Raw genomic sequence first — 26,869 nt, forward strand, 5'->3', positions numbered from 1 at the left:
TCCAGGATAATAGCTCTCACTTCAGTTAGACTGCTGTGCCTTCTCATGTTCATGGATTGGATTTCTTTTGAAGTTTCATTTGCAATGTGATGTCCCACGTCTACAATTTTGACAATCATCATCCACCAATTAGGTATAAGACAGATTAGGGAAACTCTACCTCCAGTTACCAGGGACCTCCAGCCCCTTGTGTTTATGATGAGAAGCTAGTTACTGCAGAGCTTCCAGCTACTTGCAACAGATGCCCTAGGTTAGAAGATGATGTGGGACTTGATCCCAGGACCCCGGGATCATGCCCTTAGCCAAAGGCAGATGCTCAACTGCTGAGCCACCCAGGGATCCCGAGACACAGATTTGAACACATATTTGTACATCCATGTTTATAGCGGCATCATTTACCATTGCCAAAAGGTGGAAGCACAAAAGTAATTGTACAAAGGGGCACCTGCTTTCAGGTAACTCAGGGATCCAGGCTCCTTCCATCTGGTAGCTCTATCTCTCCACCTGGGTCCCCAGGTGTGCTTCTGAACAGCAGAGGAAGCATGGAAATGGCATACTGGCTCCTGCCTAACTACAAGTGGGCTACCCAGGAAGGAGAGAAAGACAAGATGTGGATGAGCACTTGTAGTTTGTCTGGGGAGCCACCATGTAGTAGGTACTCAAGAAAAAGCAACTACTATAATCTGTTATGATGCCAATTCCTTTCATTTCTTGGAGGAGTTCCTGAGAAAGCCATATTTGCCTTGTACCAACTTTTTCAAGTGCCTACTGTGTGATAAGCATTCTCAAATATAGGGCCACATCTAGTTTTCAAGTGACCCTGTCAGCATTGTCAAGGAGTTCTGCTTTGCCCTTTCCAATAATCTCTATAATCTCAGTAGCCTGAGAATGTTCTCCTTTCTTTTTTTTTTATTTTTATTTTTTTAATTTTTATTTATTTATGATAGTCACACAGAGAGAGAGAGAGGCGCAGAGACACAGGCAGAGGGAGAAGCAGGCTCCATGCACCGGGAGCCCGACGTGGGATTCGATCCCGGGTCTCCAGGATCGCGCCCTGGGCCAAAGGCAGGCGCCAAACCGCTGCGCCACCCAGGGATCCCTGTTCTCCTTTCTTATGATGTGTAATCACAACCTTAACCTGAGAGGTTCTGCTCCCCTCTGAATGACTGAATCTTCCCAAACACCTGCACAGGCATCATGAGGCATACTGCAAACTGGAATTTTCCTGTGGGCAAGATGTATGTACAAGAAGCAGTGGAAGGATGGAAGGATGGCTAACTTGTTTTTTTTTTAATTTTTAAAAAGATTTTATTTATTTATTCTTGAGAGACACAAAGAGAGAGGCAGAGACATAGGGACAGGGAGAAGCAGACTTCCTGTAAGGGAGCCTGATGTGGGACTCAATCCCAGGACCCCGGGATCACGCCCCAAGCCGAAGAGAGATGCTCAACCACTGAGCCACTCAGGCATCCCAGTTTTTTTGTTTGTTTTTTGTTTTGTTTTGTTTTTTTAAACCAGAACATGTACACCAAAAAAAAAAAAAAAAAAACATTGCTCATGCTAGGACTCCGAGGTTTTAGGGATTCAGCCCCTGTAGCTCTCTGCTTACATGGTGGTTTCAGTGCTGTTTCCTACCACTTAGAGGAGAGGTGTTTTGGTTTTTGACTATCCAGGTAAACTTGCTCATCTGCTGATGTGATCAGTGGCCTATTTTAAATTATACATCTTATTAGACTCTTATTCCAAATATTCGTGTGGTCTCAAAAACCCTCTCTAATATCAGGGTTACATCCTGAGAGCCAGTAGATTATGTGCAAATCAGACTCTGCTCGCCAGCTCATTTGAAAAATAATTTGGGAGTGTGTGTTGAAGAGGCCAGGACAGGGGCAGCTTGGGTGGCTCAGTGGTTTAGCACCGCCTTCAGCCCAGGGCGCGATCCTGGAGACCCGAGATCGAGTTCCACGTCAGGTTCCCTGCATGGAAACTGCTTCTCCTTCTGTCTGTGTCTCTGCCTCTCTCTCTCTCTCTCTCTATCTCTATCTCTATCTCTCATGAATAAATAAATAAAATCTTTTTAAAAAAAGAAGAGGCCAGCCTGGGTGCTCAGGCGTCTAACCATCCTCCAAAGTGCACTTTTATTGATAAGAGGCTGTTGCTATTGGGGTTCCAGAAAGAGGGATGGATGGACAGCCAGGGGGACATCCTTCTGTAAAGAGTAGGGATGCTCCATGACAAGGTGGGGAAGATGGGTGACTAGGGCTGTCCCACTGGGAGCACAGGGCTTCAAAGCTGGTCAGCAGGTCAGATTCTAGAGTGGGACAGGAAGGCAGGCAGAGGAAGACAGGGCAAGGGTGCTGTCACACAGAAAAGTGCTGGGACCGGACACACACACAGCAGCAGGTGGGCCGCATCAGTTCTCCAGGAGCTCTGGGGAGCTCAGGCTGGTAGACCCGAGGGAAATAAAGCCGACAGTCCCCAAGTCATGTCTGGTATCATTGACTTCTTCTTTCTTTAGGCCTACTTTGGCCAAAGGGCCCTTCTTTTTGTTACCAGAAAGACATTATAGAGCATGGAGAAGAGAAATGAGCAAAGAGACAAGAGATCAGCCTCAGGCTCGGAGGAGTGAGAACCGACAAATTTGGACCCAGGATCTAGTCCCAGGGCAAACTTCCAAGTGCTCTGGGCCTTCGGTTCTTCACCTGTGAAGTGAGTTTGATAAGCCTCTCGTAGAACTGCTAGAATGTATGTAAGTGAAGTGCCTGGCACAGTGCCTGGTATTTGTTGGATCTTTAACAAACAGCAATACTTGCTAATATGACTTTGACCCAAGACTCTATCACTCTGTCCTCTGGGATTGACTGTTTCTTTCCTCTGGGATTGACTGTGACTAACTGTGACTATGTTTTCCATGACATCTCAGAGAATATGTAGCACTCCAGAACACAAACCACCACATGAGCCAGAAATGGTGCTTTGTAAATAAAACTCTATAAAATGTCCCTGTTAGTGGATATATGATTTAATTTGGATATGGGGGAAGTCTACCCCAGCTGAATGCAACTCAAAGCTCCTAGAATTTGAGTCAAGGACTAACTCTGTTCCTCCCTCCCAGTTGTTCTTCCATTCAAACCACTATTTTCACTCATTTCACTCCCACCAAAGGTCTAGCCCTTGCTTAGAGCTGGCCAAATCACACTCAAGATAACCTAATTAAAATGTCCTTTCCAAGGAGTGGGCTCTGGGCTTTTCCAGGCCAGGGAAAAAGTGCTAGCCCCTGGGCACCACATCAAAGAAAATCACCCTATTCTCCAGAAATCTTGTAGACAATGCATATAGAATGCATGGTTTGTACATTGTGTTCAGTGGCATGGGGACATGGGTGCAGGGCACTTTCCATTCTTGCCACAGGTGGAGATTTCTCTCTGGTTTACCCATGATTCCAAAGGAACGGCTAAGGGTAATTTTCCTTTCTAGACTTTTTTCTCATCTGTAAAACACTTGTAAGAATAAATGAGCTAGTGAGCCAGGATTTTCTTTTATTAAGATTTAATTTCTCATGCATTCTTTAGCCAAACAAATCCAAGTACAGATCTTTAATTTCACTAACCAACAGACTAAATGGGTTACAGGAATCCTAGGATAACCATCTTTTCCATTTTCCCCTCTATTTCTTGAGTCCATCTATTTTATTGCTGGGCTCTTGCATATTTCTAAGGAAATTCTGCTATCAATGCTATGCTATCTTACTCCATATCAGAAAATAAAAGTTTCCCAATATGTTTTCCAGAAGAGCAAAATTCTTATTCTTAAACCTGAAAACGGCAATAAACATGTGACCAGTATCATTCATGGGCCTAGTGTCTGAAGCTCAAAAACCTTTTAGAAGAAAGAACATTTGAAAAATATCAAAAAGATAAAAAGATAAAATCTGCAATTCAGCCCTCCACTATTTAGAACCTTGATTGCCCTCTTCAAACACATAGTGGAGAATCTTCCTCAGACTTCACTTAGGGCAAGAGAAGCTGCCAGATGGGACACTGGAACTTTCTCTGGCCATGGCAGTAGTATCATCCGTAGCAGCAACTCTGGCCTCGGCTCGTGCTCTCTCATCTCTCACAGCTTCCTCATACCAGGATGAGAAGGAAGTAGGGGCAGTGCCACTGACCTTGGCCAAAAACTGCAAGACTTGCATCTTGCTGGTTTCGGCGTGGGCCCTGGGACCCCACAGGAATTCGTAGCGTGGAAGGTCACTGTTGGGCACCTGCTGGTACTCCAGGTACTTCTCCTGCACTAAATCTTTGGTGATGAGCTTCCTGGGCTCCCCATAGATGAAATCCTTCTTGCCGGCAAACACCCCGATCTTATTCAGCATATCCCAGATCTTCTCCTCAGGGGCACAATTGCCTTCCACGAAGATCACGCCCAGGATAAGGATCAGGAGGCCGGTCTTGGGCATGCCCTGCTCATTACTCAGCATCCCATCGTAGGTAAGGTTGAGGATCTTGACAAGCTCATAGGAGTGATTGACGGGGTCTACTTCCTTCACTTCAATGCCAAAGACAACCTCCATGCACTCACAGGCTTTCTTGAAGATCACAGGGAAATGGCCCTTGTGCTCTCGGATGACACTCTGCAGCATTTCTGCCGCCATGGTGGGCTTCTTTGTTACATACTTGACACTCAGGAACCGCACCAATTCAGCCACTTTCTGATTTAGCACTTCACTGAGCAAGGAATCAGGATCTGGTGGAGCCTGGGAGGTGCTTGGACCCTCTTTGTGACTGCTGGAGCCCTCATTTGGCTTGCTCAATGGAGCACCTTTGATGGTGGAGGGGGAGGAGCAGACTCCCTGAGAACTCTGGCAAACACTTGGTTTTCCAGCAGCCGGCACCACCTTTGGGGTGCCCTGGATCAAAGGGGAGAGAGAGGAGGTGGTAGTTTCCTTCTCTGTTACAGGAACCTGTGCATCCACTGGGTCCTGAGCCCTTCTTTGGGCCTCATGGCTTGCTTCAAGCTTGCAGCACTGACTCTTCTTACTGTGAGGCATGTTGACTTGTGTTGGGGGCAGCAGGCAGGAGTGTGGGCAGGAGGTAGATGATGACAACCAACTGGACTGAGGGAGAGAGGAATAGTGTGAGAAACTCAACTTTGTCAGCTCTGACAAAGGCCATCTTGACAGGTCTCCTATTAGATAGTACTCTGGGGGTCTCCCGTCTTGGCCTATCCCCTAAGAACCTATAGAAGAACCTGAGAAAGCTCCTCAGGGTATAGCCAGCAGGCATAGCCTGCGGATTTTAGGTAAGACAGTAGGGTGTGGAAAGTCAGGTGCTGTGGTGTCTCCTATGTTCTGGCATGAGTGGAGTCCTTGGTAGATATTCTCCCCTTGATAGAGTCCTCACCTTGACTGACTCCTTGTGCTGCCTGTGCTTCTTCTGCTCTGCTGGCCTGAGGACATATGCCTCAGACCAAGACCCTCACCCCTGGGATTATTTGAGCCCCTATAAGGGGAGTTGAAGGAACCCCTCAGGCTGTAAACTACAATCACAATTCTGGCCCTCCCAGCACTGACAGGAGAGGGAGGGCCAGACTTCGTGATATCTCTACTGTTCTGGGATAGATGGTCCTCTCAATGCTCACTCAGTACAGGTATCTGCGGGGACCTCTCTGGGGGTGGAAACTACCTTTGGCCTTCCAGCAGCTAGTCATAGTTACTCCTGACTGGGCCTATATTCTTTCCTTTCTGCAGACCTACATCCCTTATCCCAAGCCTCTGTCTCCCAGAGATGCCAGATAAGGAAGTGAGGGGGAGTTCAGGGGATTATAAAAAGATGGTTCTGCCTAACAGCCCTACTTGGAGTCTCAAAGGCTTGACAGCAGGAGCAGAACAGGGCTGGAGACCCCTTTACAGTTGAAGGTCCTCTCCACCCCACTTCAGAGTCTTCACCTTGACTCTTGCAGGACTAGGGCTCTTTTCTCTGTCCACCGAGGTTGCACCTCTCAGACCAAGGCTATCACCTCAGTAATACCACCAAGAAGCAAGTAAAACCTGGCCTCAGCCTGCCAGGCCTGCATGGTATATACTAGGGCTGACAGCTAGGGTTGTGTTGGGATCTGCACCACTCCGTGTTCTGGCTTGATGGTTACCCTTAGCTTTCCTCAAGGGATTCATATTTATTCCTGATAGGTCCTAAAGCCACATTTTGCTGACTTAAGAATGTTTCCCTCAGGCAAAGGCCCTCATCTCCCAAAGACACCAGGGCAAGGAAGTGAGGGGGAGTAGAGGGGACATCTGTGTCTGACAGCCTTGACTGGGACCTCTCACAGCTAAGAAAAAGAACAGGTTTCTGTGGGGCCCTCTATCTTCTCAGCCCTACCTTAAGATCCTCATGTCTTTATCTGGTAGGGCCTGAAACTCCTCTCTATGATCACCAGATATTGAGTCCTTCAGACCAAAGCCCTCACCTCCCCCAAACCCCCAATTTGAAAATAGAAGGAAGCTTAGCCTGACTGTATCTCCCGGGGTCTCCAGGGCTGACATAAGGGATCAGGATACATTTCTGTGGAGGTTTGTCCAGGTTCAGTGGTGGGGCATACCTACAGTCCTTCTCAAGGACTTCGTATTCATTCCTGACAAAGCCTGTACCCTGTGTCCTTTCTTTTATTTTTAAGGTTTTATTTGTTTATTAGAGCCAGAGAGAGAGAGAGAGGGAGAGAGAGAGAGAGAGAGAGAGAGAGAGGCAGAGACACAGGCAGAGGGAGAAGCAGGCTCCATGCAGGGAACCTGATGTGGGACTCGATCCCGGCTCTCCGGGATCACGCTCTGGGCTGAAGGCGGCGCTAAACCACTGAGCCACCGGGGCTGTCCCCTGTGTCCCTTCTGCTCACCTGGGAATGACCCTCAGGCCAAGGCTCCCATCTCCCAGAAACCAGTCGCAAAGAAGTACCAAGAATTGGGCGAGCCGCTTCCATCTAACTGCCCTGCCCGGGGCCTCCCTAGGCTGACAACAGGGAAGGGTACCCGTGTGCTCCTTTTGTCTGGAGGGAGGTCCCCTAAGCCCGCCACAAGGCTCTTCATCTTCAGGCCCAGCAGAGCCTGCGACTCGTCTGAGGAGTGGCTTGAATTCACGCCCCTCAAAAAAATGCCTCATTCCCTCAGACTCCCAAGATGGAGGGCTGGATATACTACATCTGATGCTCTGTGTGGGGCTTTTAAGGCACACAATGGGCAAGGTAGGAGTGAGGAGTGATGTCTCCCTCAATCCTTATTCTGGATCTTCACCTCAATGCCTGCCGGAACCTGGGACACATCCCTCTGACAACCGGAGTCCGGAATCCGCTACTGTCAGAGAAAGCTTCTCGTCCCTCAGACTCCCAAGATACACCACGTCTGGGGCCCTGCCCTCGAGGAGCCTTCCGAGCAAACAAAAGGTGGGGGGAAGGCTTGGGCACCCACTAAAGGGTAAGAGCTCCCCTCCGCCCTTTCTTGGAATCCTCACTTTAGCGCTAGCCAGGGCCTGGGACTCCTCCCTCTGGCAACCTGAATCAGCGGCTCCCATCAGAAAAAGCCTCACGTCCCTCAGACTCCCAAGATGGGAGTCTGGATAAAACACATCCGGGGCCTTGCGTGGAGCTTCTGGGCAGACAAGGTGCGGGGGGCGCGGTGGGGGGACGAAGTTGCTGGGGGATTGGGGGAGGAGAGGCGCAGACCCTCCGAGGTGAGTGTTCTCAGTTATTTCTCAGGAGTCCTTACCTTAACGACTGCCAGAGCCTGGGACACGTCCCTCCTACGATCTGAGTCTGACCATCTGAGTCCACACCTGAAGTGACACAGCCTCACGTCCCTCAGACTCCTAAGGCGGAAGTCAGGATACGTCACTTCTGGGAACACTGCCCGGGGGCCTTCCAGGGATGACTTAGGTGCAGGGCGGAACCGAGGGCCCCTTCTGTCTGGTAAGAAGTCCCCTCGCTCCTCCTCCTAGTTCTTTATTTTGAAGCCTGGCAGGGCCTAAGACTCCTCCCTCTGCTGACGGGAGTCCAGTTGCCTCAGAGGAAACCTCATCTACCTCAGATTCCCGAAGTCAGGACTCCACACATCCCTGGGTTTCCCCAGGTTGATGGTAGGGGCAGAGTGTGGTGGGTTCCAGTCTACTCGGGAGTCCTTACTTAACTTCTTGCACTGGCTGAGCGCCCTGTTGAGCTGAGACTTCATCTGTCAGGTTAAGGCCTGACTGCTTTCACCCACATACTAGTGAGAATGGGCCTTAGCATGACAGGCCTGTGTGGGGTCTGTAGGAGCTGAAAGCAGGTGTACATTCCTGTGGGGCCCCTCTGTTTGGGGTCAGTGGCTAATTCAGCCCTCCATACGGGTCCTCACCCTGATGCCGTGCAGGGCCTGGGATTGCTCCCTCTGCTGACCCGAATCCTGCCCGATCCAGGTAATCAGCATATCCACCACCTCACATAGTTACCTATTGTGTGTGTGTGGTGAGAACACTCACCGTCAACTCTTTTAGTAAATTTTAAGTATATGGTAGAGTATGGACAACTGTAGTCATCATGCTGCCTATTAGATCTCCAGGACTTATTCATCCCATGTAACTGAACCTTTATACCCTTTTACCACAAGCTCTCCATTTACCGCACACCTCAGCCCCTGGCAACCACCATCTCGCTCTGCTTTTATGAATTTGACTTTGTTAGATTACACCTATCATTGAGATCATGCAGTATTTGTCCCTTTCCGTCTGACTTATTACACTTAGAATAATGGCCTCCAGGCTCTCCATTATTGTCACAAATAGCAAGATTTCCTGCTTTTTTTTTTTTTTTATGATAGTCACACACAGAGAGAGAGAGAGGCAGAGACACAGGCAGAGGGAGAAGCAGGCTCCATGCACCGGGAGCCCGATGTGAGATTCGATCCCGGGTCTCCAGGATCGCGCCCTGGGCCAAAGGCAGGCGCCAAACCAATGCGCCACCCAGGGATCCCGATTTCCTGCTTTTTAAAAATTGGATAATATTGCAGTGACACAGTGGAATATATGTATTGATTAACATAATAATATATTAACATATATCACATTTCCACATGTAGCTCACATTTTTATATATATCGCACATTTTCTTTATGCATCCGTCCATTAGCTGACACTAGGTTATTTCCTTGAGTATTGCAAATAATGCTACAATGAACACAGAATGCAGATAGCTCTTTTAGATACTGATTTCATTTCCCTTTGGATATATACCCAGAAGTGGAATTGCTGGATCACATGGAAGTCCTATTTTTTTAAAAAGATTTTTATTTATTTATTTATTTATTCATGAGAACATAGAGAGATAGGCAGAGACTCAAGCAGAGGGAGAAGCAGGCTCCATGCAGGGGCCTGACGTGGGACTCGATCCCGGGTCTCCAGGATCACGCCCTGGGCCGAAGGCGGCGCTAAATCGCTGAGCCACTGGGGCTGCCCGAAGTCCTATTTTTAATTTTTTGAAAACCTTCATTCTGTCTTTGATAATGATTGTACCAATTTACATTACCACTGACAGCCTACAAAGATACCCTTTTCTCCACGTCCTTGCCAACCCTTGTTATCTATTGCCGTTTTTGATAATAGCCATCCTCACAGGTGAAAAGTGCTATTTCATTGTGGTTTGGGTTTGCATTACCCTGATGATTTATGATGCTGAGCACCTTTTCATATACCTACTGGACATTTGTATGCCTTTTTTGGAGAAGTGTCTATTCTGGTCCTTAGCCCATATTTTACAATTCAGGTTGTTCTTTGCTTTTTAGTTGTTAATATTTTGGATATTAACCCTAATCAGTTAGATGATTTGCAAATATTTTCTCCTATTCAGTAGGCTGCCTTTTCACGCTATTGGTTATTTCCTTTGCCGTTGCATAAGATCTGTAGCTTGATGCGATCCCATTTTTCTGTTTTTGCTTTTGTTGTCTGAGCTTTAAGATTATAACCAAAAAAAAAAAAAAAAAATCCTTGCCAAGACCAAAGTCTGTTTTTTTCCCTAGTAGTTTTAAAGTTCCAGATCTTATATTTAAGTCTTTGATCCATTTGGAGTTGATTTATATATGTTGTGTGAAATAGAGGTCCAACTTGAGTCTTCTGCATGTGTACATCCCATTTTCCCAATCATTTATTGAAGAGACTATCCTTTCCCCATTGTTACTCTTAGCACACTTGCCCAAGATCACTTGACTGTAGATATGTGGACTTATTTTTGATCTTTATTCTCTTTCATTGGTCTGTATTTTTTTTTACCATACTATTTGATTACTGTAGATGTTTAATGTAATTTGAAATCAAGGATTGTAATGCCTCCAGCTTTGTTCTTTTTGCTTATGTTTGCTTTGGCTATCCAGGGTCTTTGGTGGTTCCATATAAAATTTTAGGGCTGTTTTTTTCTCTTTCTATAAAGAATGACATTGGAATTTTATTTTACTTTATTTTTAAAAGATTATTTATTTATTTATTCATGAGAGACACACACAGAGAGGCAGAGACCCGGGCAAAGGGAGAAACAGGCTCCCCTCAGGCAGCCCGATGCAGGACTTGATCCTGAGACCCCAGGATCATGACCTGAGACAGAGGCAGATAGATGCTCAACGACTGAGCCACCCAGGTGCCCCACCATTGGAATTTTGATAGGGATTGTATTGAATCTGTAGACCACAGATTTTTTTGGGTGGATTTTTTTTAACAATATCAATTCTCACACTCCATGAACACAGAAGTCTTTCCATTTATCTCTGTGGTCTTTAATTTCCTTCATTGATGTTTTATAATTTTCAGTGTACAAGTGTTTCACCTCTTTGGTTATATTTATTCTTAAATACTTTATTCTTTTTGTTGCTATTGTGAATTGGATCAATTTCTTAATATCCATTTTTAGTTGTTCATTGTGCATAGAAACACCACTGATTTTTGTATGTTGGTTTTTGTATCCTGAAACTTTACTGAATTTCTTTATTATTACTAATAGTTTTTTGTTCTTATTGAGAATTTTCTATTTATATGATCATGATATGATCTGCTTAGCATTGCTTCTAAGGCAGATCTAGTGGTGATGAACTACTCCCTAAGTTTCTGTTTGAGAAAGTCTTCATTTCTTCTTCCTTTCTGAAGGACAGCTTTGCCAAGTATAGTATTTATTTATGTTTGTGTTATTTCATTATTATCCTTTTAATGTCCATGAGATAAGTAGTGACGATCCCTATATAATTTCTGATATTGGTAATTCTGTCTTCTTTTTTCTTGGTTAGCCTGATTAGAAGCTTATCAATTTTATTGATCTTTCAAAAGAACCAACTCTGGGTTTCATTGATTGTCTTTATTGTTTTCCTGTTTTCAATTTCATTGATTTTTGCTCTATTTTTCTCTCCGCTTTGTTAGGTTGTACTTTTATTGTCAAGACAAAATACATATTTTAAATCTTTCTCTGGTATTTTTTCTTTGACCCACAAATTATTTAGAAGTGTGTTATTGAATTTCCAAATATTTGGGGAGTACTCGCCTTCTTGCTCTTGCTTTGTAATTTAATTGCATTGTAGCTTGTGAACATGGTTTGTATGATTTCTGTTCTGCATTTGTTAAGGTGTGTTTAATGGCTCTGAATTTTTTCTGTCTTGATAAATATTTTATGTCATTTGAGAATAATATACATTCTGTTTTTGTTGGATGGAGTATTTTATAAATGTCAAGTAGATCAAGTTGATTGATAGTGCTCTTCAGGTCACCCATATCCCTACTGATTTTCTGCCTGTTTGATCTATCAACTACTGACAGAGTAGTATTGAAGTCTCCAAATAGAATAGTGGATTTGTCTATTTCTCCTTTCATCTCTATCAGATTTTGCTTCACATATTCTGACATTTTTGTTTTTAGTTGCATATGCATTTAATATCTTCTTGGAGAAAATTGACTCCTTTTTCATTATGTAATGCCCTTCTGTATCCCTGATGTTTTCCCTTGCTCTAAAGTTGGCTTCTATGAACTTAATATAGCTACAACAGCTTTCCTTTGATTATTGTTAGTATGGTATGATTTTTTCCATCCCTTTACTTTTGGCCTAACTGAATCTTTGTATTTAATACTAATTTCTTATGGATAAAATATGATTGGATATTGTTTTCTATCACTTTGGCTGTGTCTTTTAACTAGTGTATATAAGTCATCCACATTTAAAGTGATTGTTAATGTAGTTGGATTGATATTTATCATATTTATAACTGTTTTCTATTTGTTTTGTTTATTTTACATTTCTTTTTTCTCCCCTTCTTTGATTTTGAGTACCTAATATTCCATTTTATCTCCTCTCTTATTCAGTCACTCAGTATATCAAAGAAACTTTTAATAGCTTTACTGAAACATAATTGACATAACATTGTATAAGGTATAAAACATAATAATTTGATATACATATGTATTGCAAATGATTACCCATTAAGGTTAGTTTAACATGTCCATTATAGTTACAATTGTGTGTGTGTGTGTGTGTGGTGTGAGAACTTTTAAAAATCTATTTTCTCAGCCCCTTTCAAGTATGCAATACAGTATTATAAATTGTAGTTATCATGCTGTGTATTATATTCCTAGAACTTCATCATCTTATAACTAGAAGTTTGTACCCTTTGTCCACCTTCACCCATTTCCACCCTCGCACCTCCACCCCAGCAACCACCAACCTGTTCTCTGTTTCTGTGAGTTTGGCTTTTTGGATTTCACATCTTACTTATAGTAAGATCTTAAAGTATTTGTCTTTCTCTGTCTGACTTGTCAAATATATGTCTTTAAAAGTTTTGGACAGTTTCCCTAGTTTACAATATACATTTTTAATTCATAAAGTTGAAAGAACATTCAACTGCTTCACATGTACTATATGTATTTTTTATTAAAGAGTGTTCCCAATTCCTTCCTATTATTCATTTTCTTATGCATATACTATAATCATCCAACACATTGTTACTAGGCAATTATCAGTTAGATCAATTAAGAATAAGAAAAATAAATCATTTTCTTTCTCCTTCATTTATTCCCTCTCTAATGCTCTACCTTTCTTTATGTAGATTGAAGGATTTGACCTATGTTTTTTTCCCTTCTGCCTGAAGAACTTCTTTTTAACATTTCTTTCGAAGTGTGTGTATAGGAAATGAATAGCCTTAATTTTTGTTTGTCTGAGGAATTCTTTATTTTCTCTTCCATTTTTTAAAAAGATTTTATTTATTTATTCATGAGAGACATAGAGAGAGAGAGGCAGAGACATAAGTAGAGGGAGAAACAGGCTTTACGCAGGAAGTCCGATGTGGGACTCAATCCTGGGACTCCAGGATCACGACCTGAGCCAAAGGCAGATGCTCAACCTCTGAGCCACCCAGGTGTCCCCTCTTCCATTCTTGAAGAACAATTTTGCTGGATATGGAATTCTATGTCGGTGGATTTTTTTCCTTTCAATCCTTATATGTTTCACCTCACCCTTTTTTTCTGAGTTTCTGTAATTCCACTGTCTACTGTAATTCTTACATATGTGTATTAGTTTCCTAGGGCTACCTTAACAAATTACCACAAACTGAGTACCTTAAAACATAAATATATTCTCTTTTTTAGATTTATTTATTTGAGACAGAGAGAGAGAGAAAGAGGGCACGTGTGTACATGGTAGTAGGGGGAAGAGGGGTAGAGGGGAAGTGAGAGAGTCTTAAACAGACTCTGTGCTAAGTGTGGAGCCCAACATGGGGATTGATCCCAGAATCCTGAGATCACACCTCAGCTTAAATCAAGGGTCAGACACCTCACCAAGTCACCCAGATGCCGCCCAAAATGTATTCTTTTATAGTTCTGGAGGCCTGAAGTCTGAAATCAAGGTATTGGCAGGACTGCATTTCTTCCCAAGACTCTAGGGAAGAATCCTTCCTTGCTTTTTTCCATCTTCTGGTGGCTCCAGGCATTCCTTGACTGGGGGCTGCATAATTTGAATATCTGCCCCCATCTTCTTATGACCTCCTCCCATGTGTCTCTCCTTTGTGTATTCTGTATCTTTTCCTGTTCTTATAAGGACATTTGTCATTGAATTTAGGGCCCATCCAGATAACCCAGGATGATCTTATCTTGGTCTTCTTTAATTAATTGCATTTATAGATAACTTTTCTTTTTAATATTTATTTAATTTATTTATTTATATGAGAGAGAGAGAGCACAAGTGCATGTGCATGCATGAGCTGAGGGAGGGACTGAGGGAGAGGGAGAAGCAAACTCCCTGCTGAGTGCGGAGTCCAATGCTCGCTCGATCTCCCATCCTGGATATCATGACCTAAGCTGAAACCAAGAGTTGGATGCTTAACAAATTGAGCCACCGAGGCACCCCAAGCTTTCATTTTTTTTGGTGGCTGAGTAATATATACACACCACCTCTTCTTTATCCATTCAGCAGTTGACAGACATTTGGGCTCTCTCCATAGCTTAGCTATTGTTTTTTTTTAATTTTTATTTATTTATGAGAGAGAGAGAGAGAGAGAGAGAGAGGCAGAGACACAGGCAGAGGGAGAAGCAGGCTCCATGCACCGGGAGCCCGACGTGGGACTCGATCCCGGGTCTCCAGGATCGCGCCCTGGGCCAAAGGCAGGCGCCAAACCGCTGCACCACCCAGGGATCCCCATAGTTTAGTTATTGTTAATAATGCTGCTATAAACATCAGGGTGCATGTACCCCTTCAAATCTGTATTTTTGTATCCTTTGGGTAAATACGCAATAGTACAATTGCTGGATCATAGGGTACTTTTTAACGTTTTGAGGGACCTCTATATTGTTTTCTAGAGTGGCTGCACCAGTTTGCATTCCCAACAGTGTAAGGGGGTTCCTCTTTCTCTCCATTCTCACCAACATCTGTGGTTTCCTGTGTTGTTAATTTTAGCTGTTCTGACAGATGTGAGGTAGTATCTCATTGTGGTTTTGATTTGTATTTTCCTGATGATGAGTGATGTTGATCACCTTTTCATGTGCCTGTTAGCCATCTGTATCTTCTTTGGAAAAATGTTTATTCCATGCCTTCTGCCCATTTCTTAATGGGCTATTTGTTTTTTGGGTGTTGAGTTTGGTAAGATCTTTATAGATTTTGGATACTAACCCTTTATCAGATATGTCATTTGCAAATATCCTCTCCCATTCTGTGGGCTGCCTTTTTAGTTTTGTTGGTTGTTTCCTTTGCTGCACAGAAACTTTTTATCTTGATGAATTCCCAATAGTTCAGTTTTGCTTTTCTTTCCCTTGCTTCTGGTGACATGTGTAGTAAGAAGTTGCTGCAGCTGAGGTCAAAGAGGTTGCTGCTTGTGTTCTCCCTAGGAGTTTGGTGGTTTCCTGTCTCACATTTAGGTCTTTCATCCATTTATTTTTGTTTCTGGTATAAGGAATTGGTCCATTCCATTTTATTATTCTGCATGTTGCTGTCCAGTTTTCTCCACACCATTTGATTGTAGTTTCTTGAATGCAAATGCTCAGAACAACTTCTAGCATGTGAATATCTGCCTCCTCTCCATCTATCCTGCAAAAGACCTTAAGTCTGGGTAATACAGTTTCTGAGATGAATTAACCCTTTGAGTTTAAAACAGTACTAGGCTACTTGGTAGGGCACGTTTAATTCAGTAACGTCTTGACAGAAATGATTGTATTGAAGCTTTGAAGGCAGTGCTTTTAGGCTGGAAACAGAAATCTAGGAAGTGTTCCATGGACACTGGGAAAATGATAAGGGATGGAAAAGTTACCTAGAAGTAGCCAAGAAGTAAATGGTCTTCAAGGCACATAAGGGAAATTTGTAGGAAAGAAGTGAGATGATTCACATATCTATGAAGACTTAAATATTAGATGTCACATTACCTTGAAGGGATCTTAGGTAAGACATTCAAAATAGTAGGTCTAACTTGCTGAAAGGTGGGAGAGAACAGAAAGAACCACTGAATGGGGTGGCTGTGATGAAAGACTTGGAAGAAGCATCCTGTCTTTGCTTTATGGGCAGTCACAATGGAACATGAGATGAGGAAAGGTGGAAGGTCATTTTGGGAAGGCTCTTTAGAGTTGTTATAAATACTCCTTTCTCCAATTAGAGAATATTGTCTTTCAGGATCCCCTTACACTGTACCCCCCACTCCTTGAGGTATCAGGAGTGGTGCTTTTTAATATCCAAGCTGCCCAAGAGTTACCATTGCTGGGGAAATCACTTAGTGACCAAACAAAGCTTAAGGTATGATTCTTCACTGTCCTGGGAAGAGAAATATATATATGGAAATGACAAAAATTATTCATTCATTCAGAGAACTGAAACCTTTGTCATTTGGCTCTGGTGAAATACATAATCAATTTTAGCATGCACCTAAAAAGGTAGAACTAAAAATTTAATGAATCACCATTCCAAAGTTTTCATGTTTCAAAACTAAACATCCTATCCCATTGAATTTGGGAAATCTTTAGTATTTCTTCAAATAATTTAAGACAAATAGTTTAGCATATAAGTGTGTATATAGATGTATATGTATATTTATATATGCTTTATATATATTATATGTATATATAAAGTGAAGAAATATGCTTAACAGCGGGAACCATGTTAAATAAAACTTAGCAGAAGTATATCTCTTTTACCATAAAAACAATGCACTCACCTTGTAATATTTTTAGACAATTGAAACATGCTTAAAATAGATGATAAAAGCCACATGCATTTCTTCTCCATTTACACTCCCAGAATTTACCACTGTGAACAATTTCTATATATCCTTCCGAGGAGTTTTATACATATACTAACATTTATATGAAAAAATTAAATTATGATATCTTTTTGGACTTAGTGTTCTGCATCCTGCTCTTCCACTTAACATTAGATCTTGGACATTTTTCCTTGTTAATATATATCTGTCTATCTCTTTATTTTCATCGACTGAGTAATACAGTCTTTAGGAGTTTTCCAACTTCTTATATTACAAGTAATATGGCAACAAACATTCTTCTATCTTAGTGTATTTACGTGACAGTTTTTGTAGGATGAATTCCCATAAATGGAACTGCTTGATCAAAAATGTATGCACATTTTTTAATTTGTTAGTTACTGTCACATTTTCCTGCAAAATTGTGCCAATTTATACTCTCACAGTGTTCAAAAACACTTGTTTCTCTTACATTCTTGCCAGCACATCTTAATCTTTGCCAATATGATTGGAGAAATGATATCTGAGAATTTTAATTTGCCTTTTACAATTATTAGTAAAGACGGTTTTAAATGCATATTGGACAGTTTTACTTTGTTCTGTGAATTCCTTTTTGTTTGCTTGCCCATTTTCTTTCTTTTTTAAAGATTTTATTTATTTATTCATGAGAGACACAGAGAGGCAGAGACATAGGCAGAGGGAGAAGCAGGCTCCACGCAGGGAGCCTGATGTGGGACTCGATCCCGGAACCACGGGATCACACCCTGAACCACAGGCAGGTGCTCAACCACTGAGCCACCCAGGCATCCCTCTTGCCCATTTTATTAGGGTTATTTGTTTCTTTTCTTATGGATCTGTAAGTGTTAATATAACAGCAACAATGATAAGTAACATTGTTAGAGCACCCGTGTGCCATAAATATGGTAAGTACTTTATATTTATTATTTTATTTATTTTTCACAAGAAAAGAATAGAATACATTAGCTCTACCTGACAACAAAACTGAAGTACAGAAAGGTGGAGTAACTTGCCCAAGGTCACATAGTAGGTAGCTGCATTATAGTTTGAACCCTCAGAATTTGTATCCATAGCTTACTCTCCTAATTGGAATTACATAGAATTTATACATTAATTTGGCAAGAATTGATAGCTTTACTCTATTGAGACTTTCCATGACTATTTATTGCTTTCCATTTATTGAGATTTTTTAAATACTTTTCAATTAAAATTTTACAATTTTGTATATAATGGTCTTGCACATCTTTCATTGGATATATTTCTAGGTATGTAGTATTTTTGTGGCTAATATAAATGATACTAAAATTTTTCTTTTTTTAAAAAAAAAGATCTTTTTTCTTTAAGTAACTCTACACCCAATATGGGACTTGAACTCACAACCTTGAGATCAAGAGTTGCATGCTCCACCTGACCCAGCCAGGTACTGCAATACTAAAATTTTTCATTTGCAATTTCCAACTCCTTTTTGCTAGTGTGTAGAGATTAAATACCTTTTTGTATGCTGGTATCACTTTCAGCAAGATAAATGAACCCATTCCTTAGTTCCAAAAAATTTGTCAGTATATTCTCTTGATTTTCTATGTAGAACAATATATCTGTGATTAATATCAGCCCTGTTTTCTTCCTTTCCAAATCTAACACCTTTTATTTCTTTTTCTTGTCTTATAGTGCTAGGAATTCTACTACAGTATTGAATGATAGGATTCTGGTCCATTTTTAACAACTAGACTCATAGATTCACAATGAACATAACCATAATAAAGCTATTGTGAAGCCCCTCGGTTAATCAATCTGCTACCAGTTATATAGCATTACTATGTGTCAGGCACTATTCTACATGCTTTCTATATGTTAGCTCACTAAATCCACCTAAAATTCTGTGAGGCAAGGACAGATATTGCCTTTATTCTGTAGTTGATGAATCCAAGGCACAGGAAAAATGTATTGTTTGTTCCATGTCACATGACTAGTAAGGAATGGCGTCCACATGGTGTGGTTGTAGGGTCCATCCTTTTAACTACCTTGGCAGACAGAATTAAAACTATATTCTAATGCATTTATTTTTTTAATAATAAATTTACTTTTTATTGGTGTTCAATTTGCCAACATACAGAATAACACTCAGTGCTCATCCCGTCAAGTGCCCACCTCAGTGCCCGTCACCCATTCACCCCCACCCACCGCCCTCCTCCCCTTCCACCACCCCTGGTTCATTTCCCAGAGTTAGGAGTCTTCATGTTCTGTCTCCCTTTCTGATATTTCCTACCCATTTCTTCTCCCTTCCCTTATATTCCCTTTCACTATTATTTATATTCCCCAAATGAATGAGACCATATAATGTTTGTCCTTCTCCGATTGACTTATTTCACTCAGCATAATACCCGCCAGTTCCATCCACGTTGAAACAAATGGTGGGTATTTGTCATTTCTAATGGCTGAGGAATATTCCATTGTATACATAGACCACATCTTCTTTATCCATTCATCTTTCGATGGACACCGAGGCTCCTTCCACAGTTTGGCTATTGTGGACATTGCTGCTAGAAACATCGGGGTGCAGGTGTCCCGGCGTTTCACTGCATCTGTATCTTTGGGAGAAATCCCCAACAGTGCAATTGCTGGGTGTAGGGCAGGTCTATTTTTAACTCTTTGAGGAACCTCCACACAGTTTTCCAGAGTGGCTGCACCAGTTCACATTCCCACCAACAGTGTAAGAGGGTTCCCTTTTCTCCGCATCCTCTCCAACATTTGTGGTTTCCTGCCTTGTTAATGTTCCCCATTCTCACTGGTGTGAGGTGGTATCTCATTGTGGTTTTGATTTGTATTTCCCTGATGGCAAGTGATGCAGAGCATTTTCTCATGTGCTTGTTGGCCATGTCTATGTCTTCCTCTGTGAGATTTCTGTTCATGTCTTTTGCCCATTTCATGATTGGATTGTTTGTTTCTTTGGTGTTGAGTTTAATAAGTTCTTTATAGATCTTGAATACGAGCTCTTTATCTGATACGTCATTTGCAAATACCTTCTCCCATTCTGTAGGTTGTCTTTTAGTTTTGTTGACTGTATCCTTTGCTGTGCAAAAGCTTCTTATCTTGATGAAGTCCCAATAGTTCATTTTTGCTTTTGTTTCTTTTGCCTTCTTGGATGTATCTTGCAAGAAGTTACTGTGGCCGAGTTCAAAAAGGGTGTTGCCTGTGTTCTCCTCTAGGATTTTGAAGGAATCTTGTCTCACATTTAGATCTTTCATCCATTTTGAGTTTATCTTTGTGTCTGGTGAAAGAGAGTGGTCTAGTTTCATTCTTCTGCATGTGGATGTCCAATTTTCCCAGCACCATTTATTGAAGAGACTTTCTTCCAGTGGATAGTCTTTCCTCCTTTATTGTATATTAGTTGACCATAAAGTTGAGGGTCCACTTCTGGATTCTCTATTCTGTTCCATTGATCTATGTGTCTGTTTTTGTGCCAGTACCACACTGTCTTGATGACCACAGCTTTGTAGTACAACCTGAAATTTGGCATTGTGATGCCCCCAGCTATGCTTTACTGTTTTTAAGTTTTTATTCTTAAATAATCTCTACACCCAATGTGGGACTCAAACTCACAACCCTGAGATCAAGAGTTGTGTGATCTACCAACTGAGCCAGCCAGGCACCCCTTCTAAAGCATTTACTTTAAGTAGTACATGGAACTGCAGTACCATTTGCCTATATTAAAACAAAAATTAGTATAGATTATGTTTATCTTGAGGTTGTAGGAGAAATGCAAACCATCTTAAATCATATGTATATGGAAATATAAAAAGAGGTCTCTTCTTGCCAGTTAATGTCTTAATCTTCCTTTGCCTATATGATCATATGCAGACTGTGTGAGCTGGGTTCTCCAATAAGGTGAGTAAATACCAAATAGCTGTCTAAAGTAGAACAGTGATCAAAGCATAGTGAGTAGACGGCTTAAGTGTATGTCAGAGTGAATAGTATATTTTTCCCTAGAGTTTTTAATCAGAACTTTTACATACAAAAATGGTTAGTTTAAGAAGACTCATTGGTGTCCAAAATTGGTGTGATATCACCAGCAGATCTTTTTGTTCATGTGTAATTATACCTGGGTACCACTTCTAAAGTAGAATGGAACATTTTCCTACCCAGAGCCAGTCAGAAGCAAAATGCCAGTGCCACTCATATGGACTGAGTCCATTTTGAGGCCTCTGTAATAGAATGGTAGGTTGACAGCTAACAATATGAACTGGCTTATAGGAGTTCTGAGCCACTTATTTTATGTGGTCTGCTTATTTATAATTTATGAGTGACAATGAGTGGGTGAAACTCATGCAGGTTTTTTTTTATTACATTTCCTCTGTAAACAGAAATGAGATTTTTATATAGGTGACATTTGCTATCATTTTATATAGGTGACATTTATAGGACTTCTCCAACTAACCTGGTACTAGTGTCATGAGAGATGGCAATGTGTGGTCTGTGGAAAAGAAATTCTGTGGTCAAATTAATTTAGCCTCTTCACCCTACCCTACAGCTTGATCATACTTTTGCCCTGCATAAGATTATTTATTTATTTATTTATTTATTTATTTATTTATTTATTTACATAAGATTATTTAAGTGAATACTTACAGCTATACTATATCAGCACAATTTCAGATATCCCTTTTCTTTTTTTTTCATCAAACCCATAAGTAATAAATACACCTTAAGAAAAATGAGTGTGATCTTTGCATTTTGTTAAGATATTTTTGGTCATAGCAGAAAAAAACATGTAAACCAACAGTAACAATACTGTATGATAAGTGGTAGACTAAAGCAGATAATGATATAAATATATATGTAGTAGAAAAGGGGAACCCAAGTCTTCCAGGGAATTTGGGAAGGCTTCACAGAGGTGGTGGCCCTTAGATTGAGAGAGCAGGTTATTTTTATTTTGAAGATTTTATTTATTTTAAAGAGAGAGAAAGGGAGGGAGAGAGCATATGCATGTGAATTAGGAGGGACAGAGGGAGAGAATCTCAAGCAAACTCCCTATTGAGCATGGAATGGAGCCTGACACAAGGTTCATCTCATGACCCTGAGATCATGACCTGAGCTGAAATCAAGAGTCAGATGTTCAACTAACTGAGCCACCCAGGTGCCCTAAGTTCAGGTTATTATTTTTTTGAAGATTTTATTTATTTGTTTTAGAGCCAGTGAGAGCTGGGGAGAAGGGCAAGAGGAGGGAGAAGCAGGCTCTCCACTGAGCAGGGAGCCCTTAACTGACTGAGCCACCCAGGCGCTCCAGTGCAGGTTATATTTTTAAGTCAAGGATATAGTTGCTCTCACTTTTTAGTGCTCAGCATTAAATCATTCTTCTACTACTGACTTCTTTCTTGGCCTATTCCACTGTACTTTAAGAATCTTATTCCATGGCAAATAAATCTCCCTATACCCAGAATTTCTACATATAATACTTTGTTCTCAAGACATGAAGAAATATGAGAAACTATGGTGAATTGTCTCCTAATGCTGTCATCTGAACTGTAGACTGATACATATTCAACTGAATGCTGGATAGCTCTACTTGGGTGTCCTAAAAGAAATTTCAGATTAAACATGTTCAGGAGCACCTGGGTGGCTCAGTGGTTGAGCGTCTGCCTTTGGCTCCGGGCGTGATCCCAGGGTCTTGGGATCAAGCCCTGCATTAGGCTGTGCATTGAGAGCCTGCTTCTCCCTCTGCCTATGTCTCTGACTCTCTCTGTGTGTCTCTCATGAATAAATAAAATCTTAAAAAAAACAAAACAAATTAAACATGGTAAAAATTGAGTTCTTTTTTCCCCAAACATCTACATAACCCTTTCAGGGATGTTCACTTCTTTTTTTTTATTAAGATTTTATATGAGAGAGAGAGAGAGAGAGAACAAGCAGGGGGAGCTGCAGGCAGAGGGAGAGGGAGAAGCAGGGAGCCCAATGCAAGACTTGATTCCAGGGCCCCAAGATCATGACCTGAGCCAAAGGCAGACACTCACCCAACTGAGCCACCTAGGTGCCCAGTATGTTCACTTCTTACCCAATGACTGAAGACAAACCTATAAGTCACATATAGAGCCCTATAGAAACAAAGAAAAAGGAGGACCCTAACTCAGCCTTTGGTGTCTTGAGGGTGGGCATCAGGGAGAGCTGTACAGAGGACATGAGACTGATAAAAAACCTAGTAAGTAAAAAAAAAAAAAGGTTGAAGAGTATTGAAGGAAGATAGAACAGTGTGCCTATAATACATACATTTAGGAAATTATGGAATGTTGAAGACTTCCAGATATATGGTATGGTTAGGTAAGGTGGGTAGGGACAGAATCAGATTCGGGAGGAGGGCAGGCACGCAAATGCACGGGGTGTCAACCGATTACAGGCACTAAACCACTGAAGTGTTAAATATAAATGACATCAGTTAATTCAAATTTCTATTCACAATTCATCATATAACAGGCAAAACCAGAAATCAGACTCCTTCTGACTGAAATATTCAGCACCTCAAGTAGAAATAAAAATGCTCCTAGTGAAACTGACTTCTAATTGTTTTTTTTTAAGATTTTATTTATTTATTTGAGAGAGAGAGAGACAGTATGAGCGCGGGGAGGGGCACAGGGAGAGAGAGAGAAGCAGACTTCCCCCTGAGCAGGGAGCCTGATGCAGGGCTCTGATCCCAGGACTTCGAGCTCATGAAGGCAGACTTGAGCCACCCAGGTGTCCATGACTTCTCATTGTTGAATGGTTTTTGCAACAGACTCATGCAAATGGCAAGTTCCATCTATAGGTGACACAGCTAAACCTAAGACCAGTTATATACAGCCACCCAAATTCAGCAGCAAAGTATAGGACTATTTATCTGGAGTAAGAAATTTCATCCAGTAGCTAAATTTTAAATGATTCAGTGTGCCTCCCAAAAAGTTGTCAGGATTTGGAAATTGTATGGAATAAATTAATGTCAAATCTTTTACCTTAAACATAAAGAAGAATAAAATTTTACTATTAGGAAATTCATTTCTTCCCATTCTCATTTTCAAAAATGGCTGAAGAAGTATTTAAAGAGTATTTTGGATTCAATTTGGTGCCAAACTATTAGCAATTCTGGGAGTGCTAGTTTTTACCATTCTGACTCTGATTATAGGGGAGATATGAGGCCGCAGAGATCAGCAGGGGACAAATACCTAGCAGGCCATATAAGCAACATAAATAGGAAATTTGTTTCATATGTCATTGGGATCCATGGGAAGGATTAAGCTAAGAGATTCGAGTAATCCCATTTTCATTTCAGACAAATCACTCTGCTAGTCATGCAGAAGGTAGCCTGAGTAGAGAGAGGAGGGAGTATAACCAAGGGCCAGAAAACCACTTTGGAGGCTGCTGACACAGTCTAGGTATGAAATGATGAGGTATTGAACTAGTCAGTGCTTGCAGATATGAAGAGGATATTCAGAATCTTTTTTAAGAGGCAGATGCTGCCAGACTTGGTGACTGGTTGGGTGTGGGGGATGAAGTGGAGGTATGAGTCCAGAAAGACTTATTCATCCATTCATTCCAAAAATATATTGATCTCCTAATTTGTGCCAGGAATTGCTAGAGCCTAGAAATCCAAGGATAAGAAAAACACAGTCCTTGTTTTCTGGTAAAAGAAATAGACATGCATATAAATAATTATAAGGCAGCATGATAGTTCTATAGTGAAATTATGTACAAGCTAGTAGTGGGGAATGAAAAGGAGGAAGTGATTTACTGTACATCGGAAATTTGAGGAAGGCTCCAGAGAGGAGGTAGCCTTGAGCCAAGTCTTCAAGAGCATATAGGAGTTCCTATGAAATCATTCCTGGAAGAGGGAGCTTTGTGTGCAAAGCAAAGACTCAAGTTTAAAGCCATATAACCGTATTTGGGCAATGAAACTTCACATTGTTCAACCTGACCACGTGAGTGAATGAGAGGGTGAGGGATGAGAGAGGCCATATGCAATTAGAATGGCTAGCTCAGAAAGTGCTTTGGAAAACCTCATGCTATTGAGTTTGACCTTGTCTTAAAAGCCGTAAGTAGTCACCTAAGGCTTTAAAAGAGAGAAGTAATATGGTCTGCATTGTGTTTTAGAAAAAATCCTATTCTTTGAGACAGAATTATGTGAACAAAGTTGATTATGCTTTTTTTGTGTGTATTTCTACAGTACTTACTATTTTATCACTTATTACACTTAAGTCAGATTGAAAGGGCTTGAATCCTGGATCCAACAGCCACTTACCGTTGGACCTTGGGCAGGTTAGTTTCCCATTGATTCTTTTTCCTCTTCTTTTGAACAAGATATTGATAGTACCACCCATTGATTCCTGGTGGGGATTAAAAGAGACAATGTATGTAACAGTGCCTTAAATACAATAGGCACAAAACAAATAACACTATTATTTTTGTTTATGTGTCACCAAGACAATCTACCCTATCAGACTTTGACTATTCCAAGGGTAAGAATTGTGCCTATGTTTGTTTCCAGACTCTAACGTGGTACATAACTATGGTGGACAAGATGATGTGCCATCCAGATCCCTCTTTATTGAAAGGCTTGCTGCCCCAGTTGTTAGGAGAACTGTCAGCAGACTGTCTTCAGTTAGCCCCTTCAGGGATTACCTCAGCTACACAGAGCTGCCTTGTGCAAGGTCACATCCCTTTCCAAGGTAGCTCAGACACTATGAATAGTTGATTTAGACGTATATAGGCCTGGTAATATCCACCCATGGAGAGGGCAGTTCTGAAGGGCAGCTATAGCCTCAGAGTACAATTGGGTTAGACAAGGCTGTCATTGGGCTACATCGTAACTTCTCCCTCTGCCCACTCCTACTCTTCCTCTCCCTTCCATAGATGTTTATCTTAAGGACAATCCTTAGTTAACATCCTGCACATTGAAGTCCATCTCAGAACTGTCTTTCTAGGTAATGTAACCCACAACTGTGGCATTTAGTAGGTAGTCAAAAGCTAGTTAAATAAATGAATGCTCATCCTATTTCTGTTGCTGAATGTGAAAATCATGGGCTTTATGTGGTATTTAACCTTTCCTCCTTTCATCTTTATGGGGTTGTAGTAAACAATGTGCTCCAAAAGGAGAATATACTCTTAGGTATGTGAAGCCAGGAATAAATTATTCTCTGGCAGAGTGCAGACTTTCTGTGCCAAAAGTATTTCTGTTGGTTTCTCTCCTTATAATTAAACCATGTTCATCCTTGAAGATGTCTTAAAAAGAAATGCTTAGATTTTAAGATAATGCAATATGAATCTCTGTTGATAATATCTTCTTTAAGGGCTATCTACTACAAGAAACTTTAAAAATATTACATAAAGAAAATCAACTCACTATACCATATAAAAAAGTAGTCTTTTTTTTTTAAGGTTTTTTTTTTTTTTTTTTTTTTTTTGGTGTGAAAGGACCTTTAATTTCTTTTTATTCTTTTTTTTTTTTTTTGATAGAGAGTGTGTGTGCACGCAATTGGCAGCAGGGAGCAGAGGAAAAGGGAGAGGGATGATTTTAAGCAGGCTCCGCATCCAGCACAGAGCCAGACAAGGGGCTCGATCTCATGACCCTAAGATCATGGCCTGAGCTGAAATCAAGAGTCGGATGCCTACCAACTGAGCCATCCAGGTGCCCCAGGACCTTTAATTTAATGTAATTTAATTTCTTTATTCATCATGTAGTCATATATAACAAGGTGTTTTATATATTTTATATATTTCTGTGTAACTATGTCTATTAATCTATTATTAATCTAATATACATATAATCTAATATATATATTGAAATCATATATGATATATATATGTCACACAGAGCTCAGTTCTGCTGTCCTCTGGTTGAACCAGAGGTTCAGGTTCAGGTTGGAAGTTCCCTCTTGGATTTTGTCACAGTTTTGAAGGCATGGTTCTAACAACATTGGGCATGCATATAGATAGCTATTCTAATTAGAATTTTCTCCCCTAAGGAAGGTATAGATGAATCCAGAATTATGGATGTGGATAAATATGTAGGTGCACAGTATAAAACTATACATTTGAATGAAATTTCTGGACTGTGCTAATTGAAAGCTGACCTGATAAGAGGCAATGATTTCAATGTATTATGACTAGACATGTAAATTCTGG

The 26,869-nt window shown here is 41.1% G+C and overlaps 1 protein-coding gene and 1 long non-coding RNA gene across 2 annotated transcripts in view; one reads left to right on the forward strand and one right to left on the reverse strand.

Annotated features, from left to right (window-relative positions):
- The window catches only part of LOC144309103 (uncharacterized), a 107,048-nt gene that overhangs the window by 71,712 nt on the left and 8,467 nt on the right, over window positions 1-26,869 (forward strand). The gene's annotated exons all lie outside the window — the stretch shown is intronic.
- LOC144309102 (putative MAGE domain-containing protein MAGEA13P) lies at window positions 3,530-7,913 on the reverse strand. The gene is made up of 2 exons (XM_077890235.1): window positions 7,751-7,913; window positions 3,530-5,113 (listed from the first exon to the last, which is right to left on the reverse strand). The coding sequence occupies exon 2, from the start codon at window positions 5,045-5,047 to the stop codon at window positions 4,004-4,006; it is 1,044 nt and encodes a 347-aa protein (XP_077746361.1). The 5' UTR covers window positions 5,048-5,113; window positions 7,751-7,913; the 3' UTR covers window positions 3,530-4,003.

The sequence above is a fragment of the Canis aureus genome, chromosome X (assembly GCF_053574225.1).
Source record: "Canis aureus isolate CA01 chromosome X, VMU_Caureus_v.1.0, whole genome shotgun sequence".
Lineage (NCBI taxonomy): Eukaryota > Metazoa > Chordata > Mammalia > Carnivora > Canidae > Canis > Canis aureus.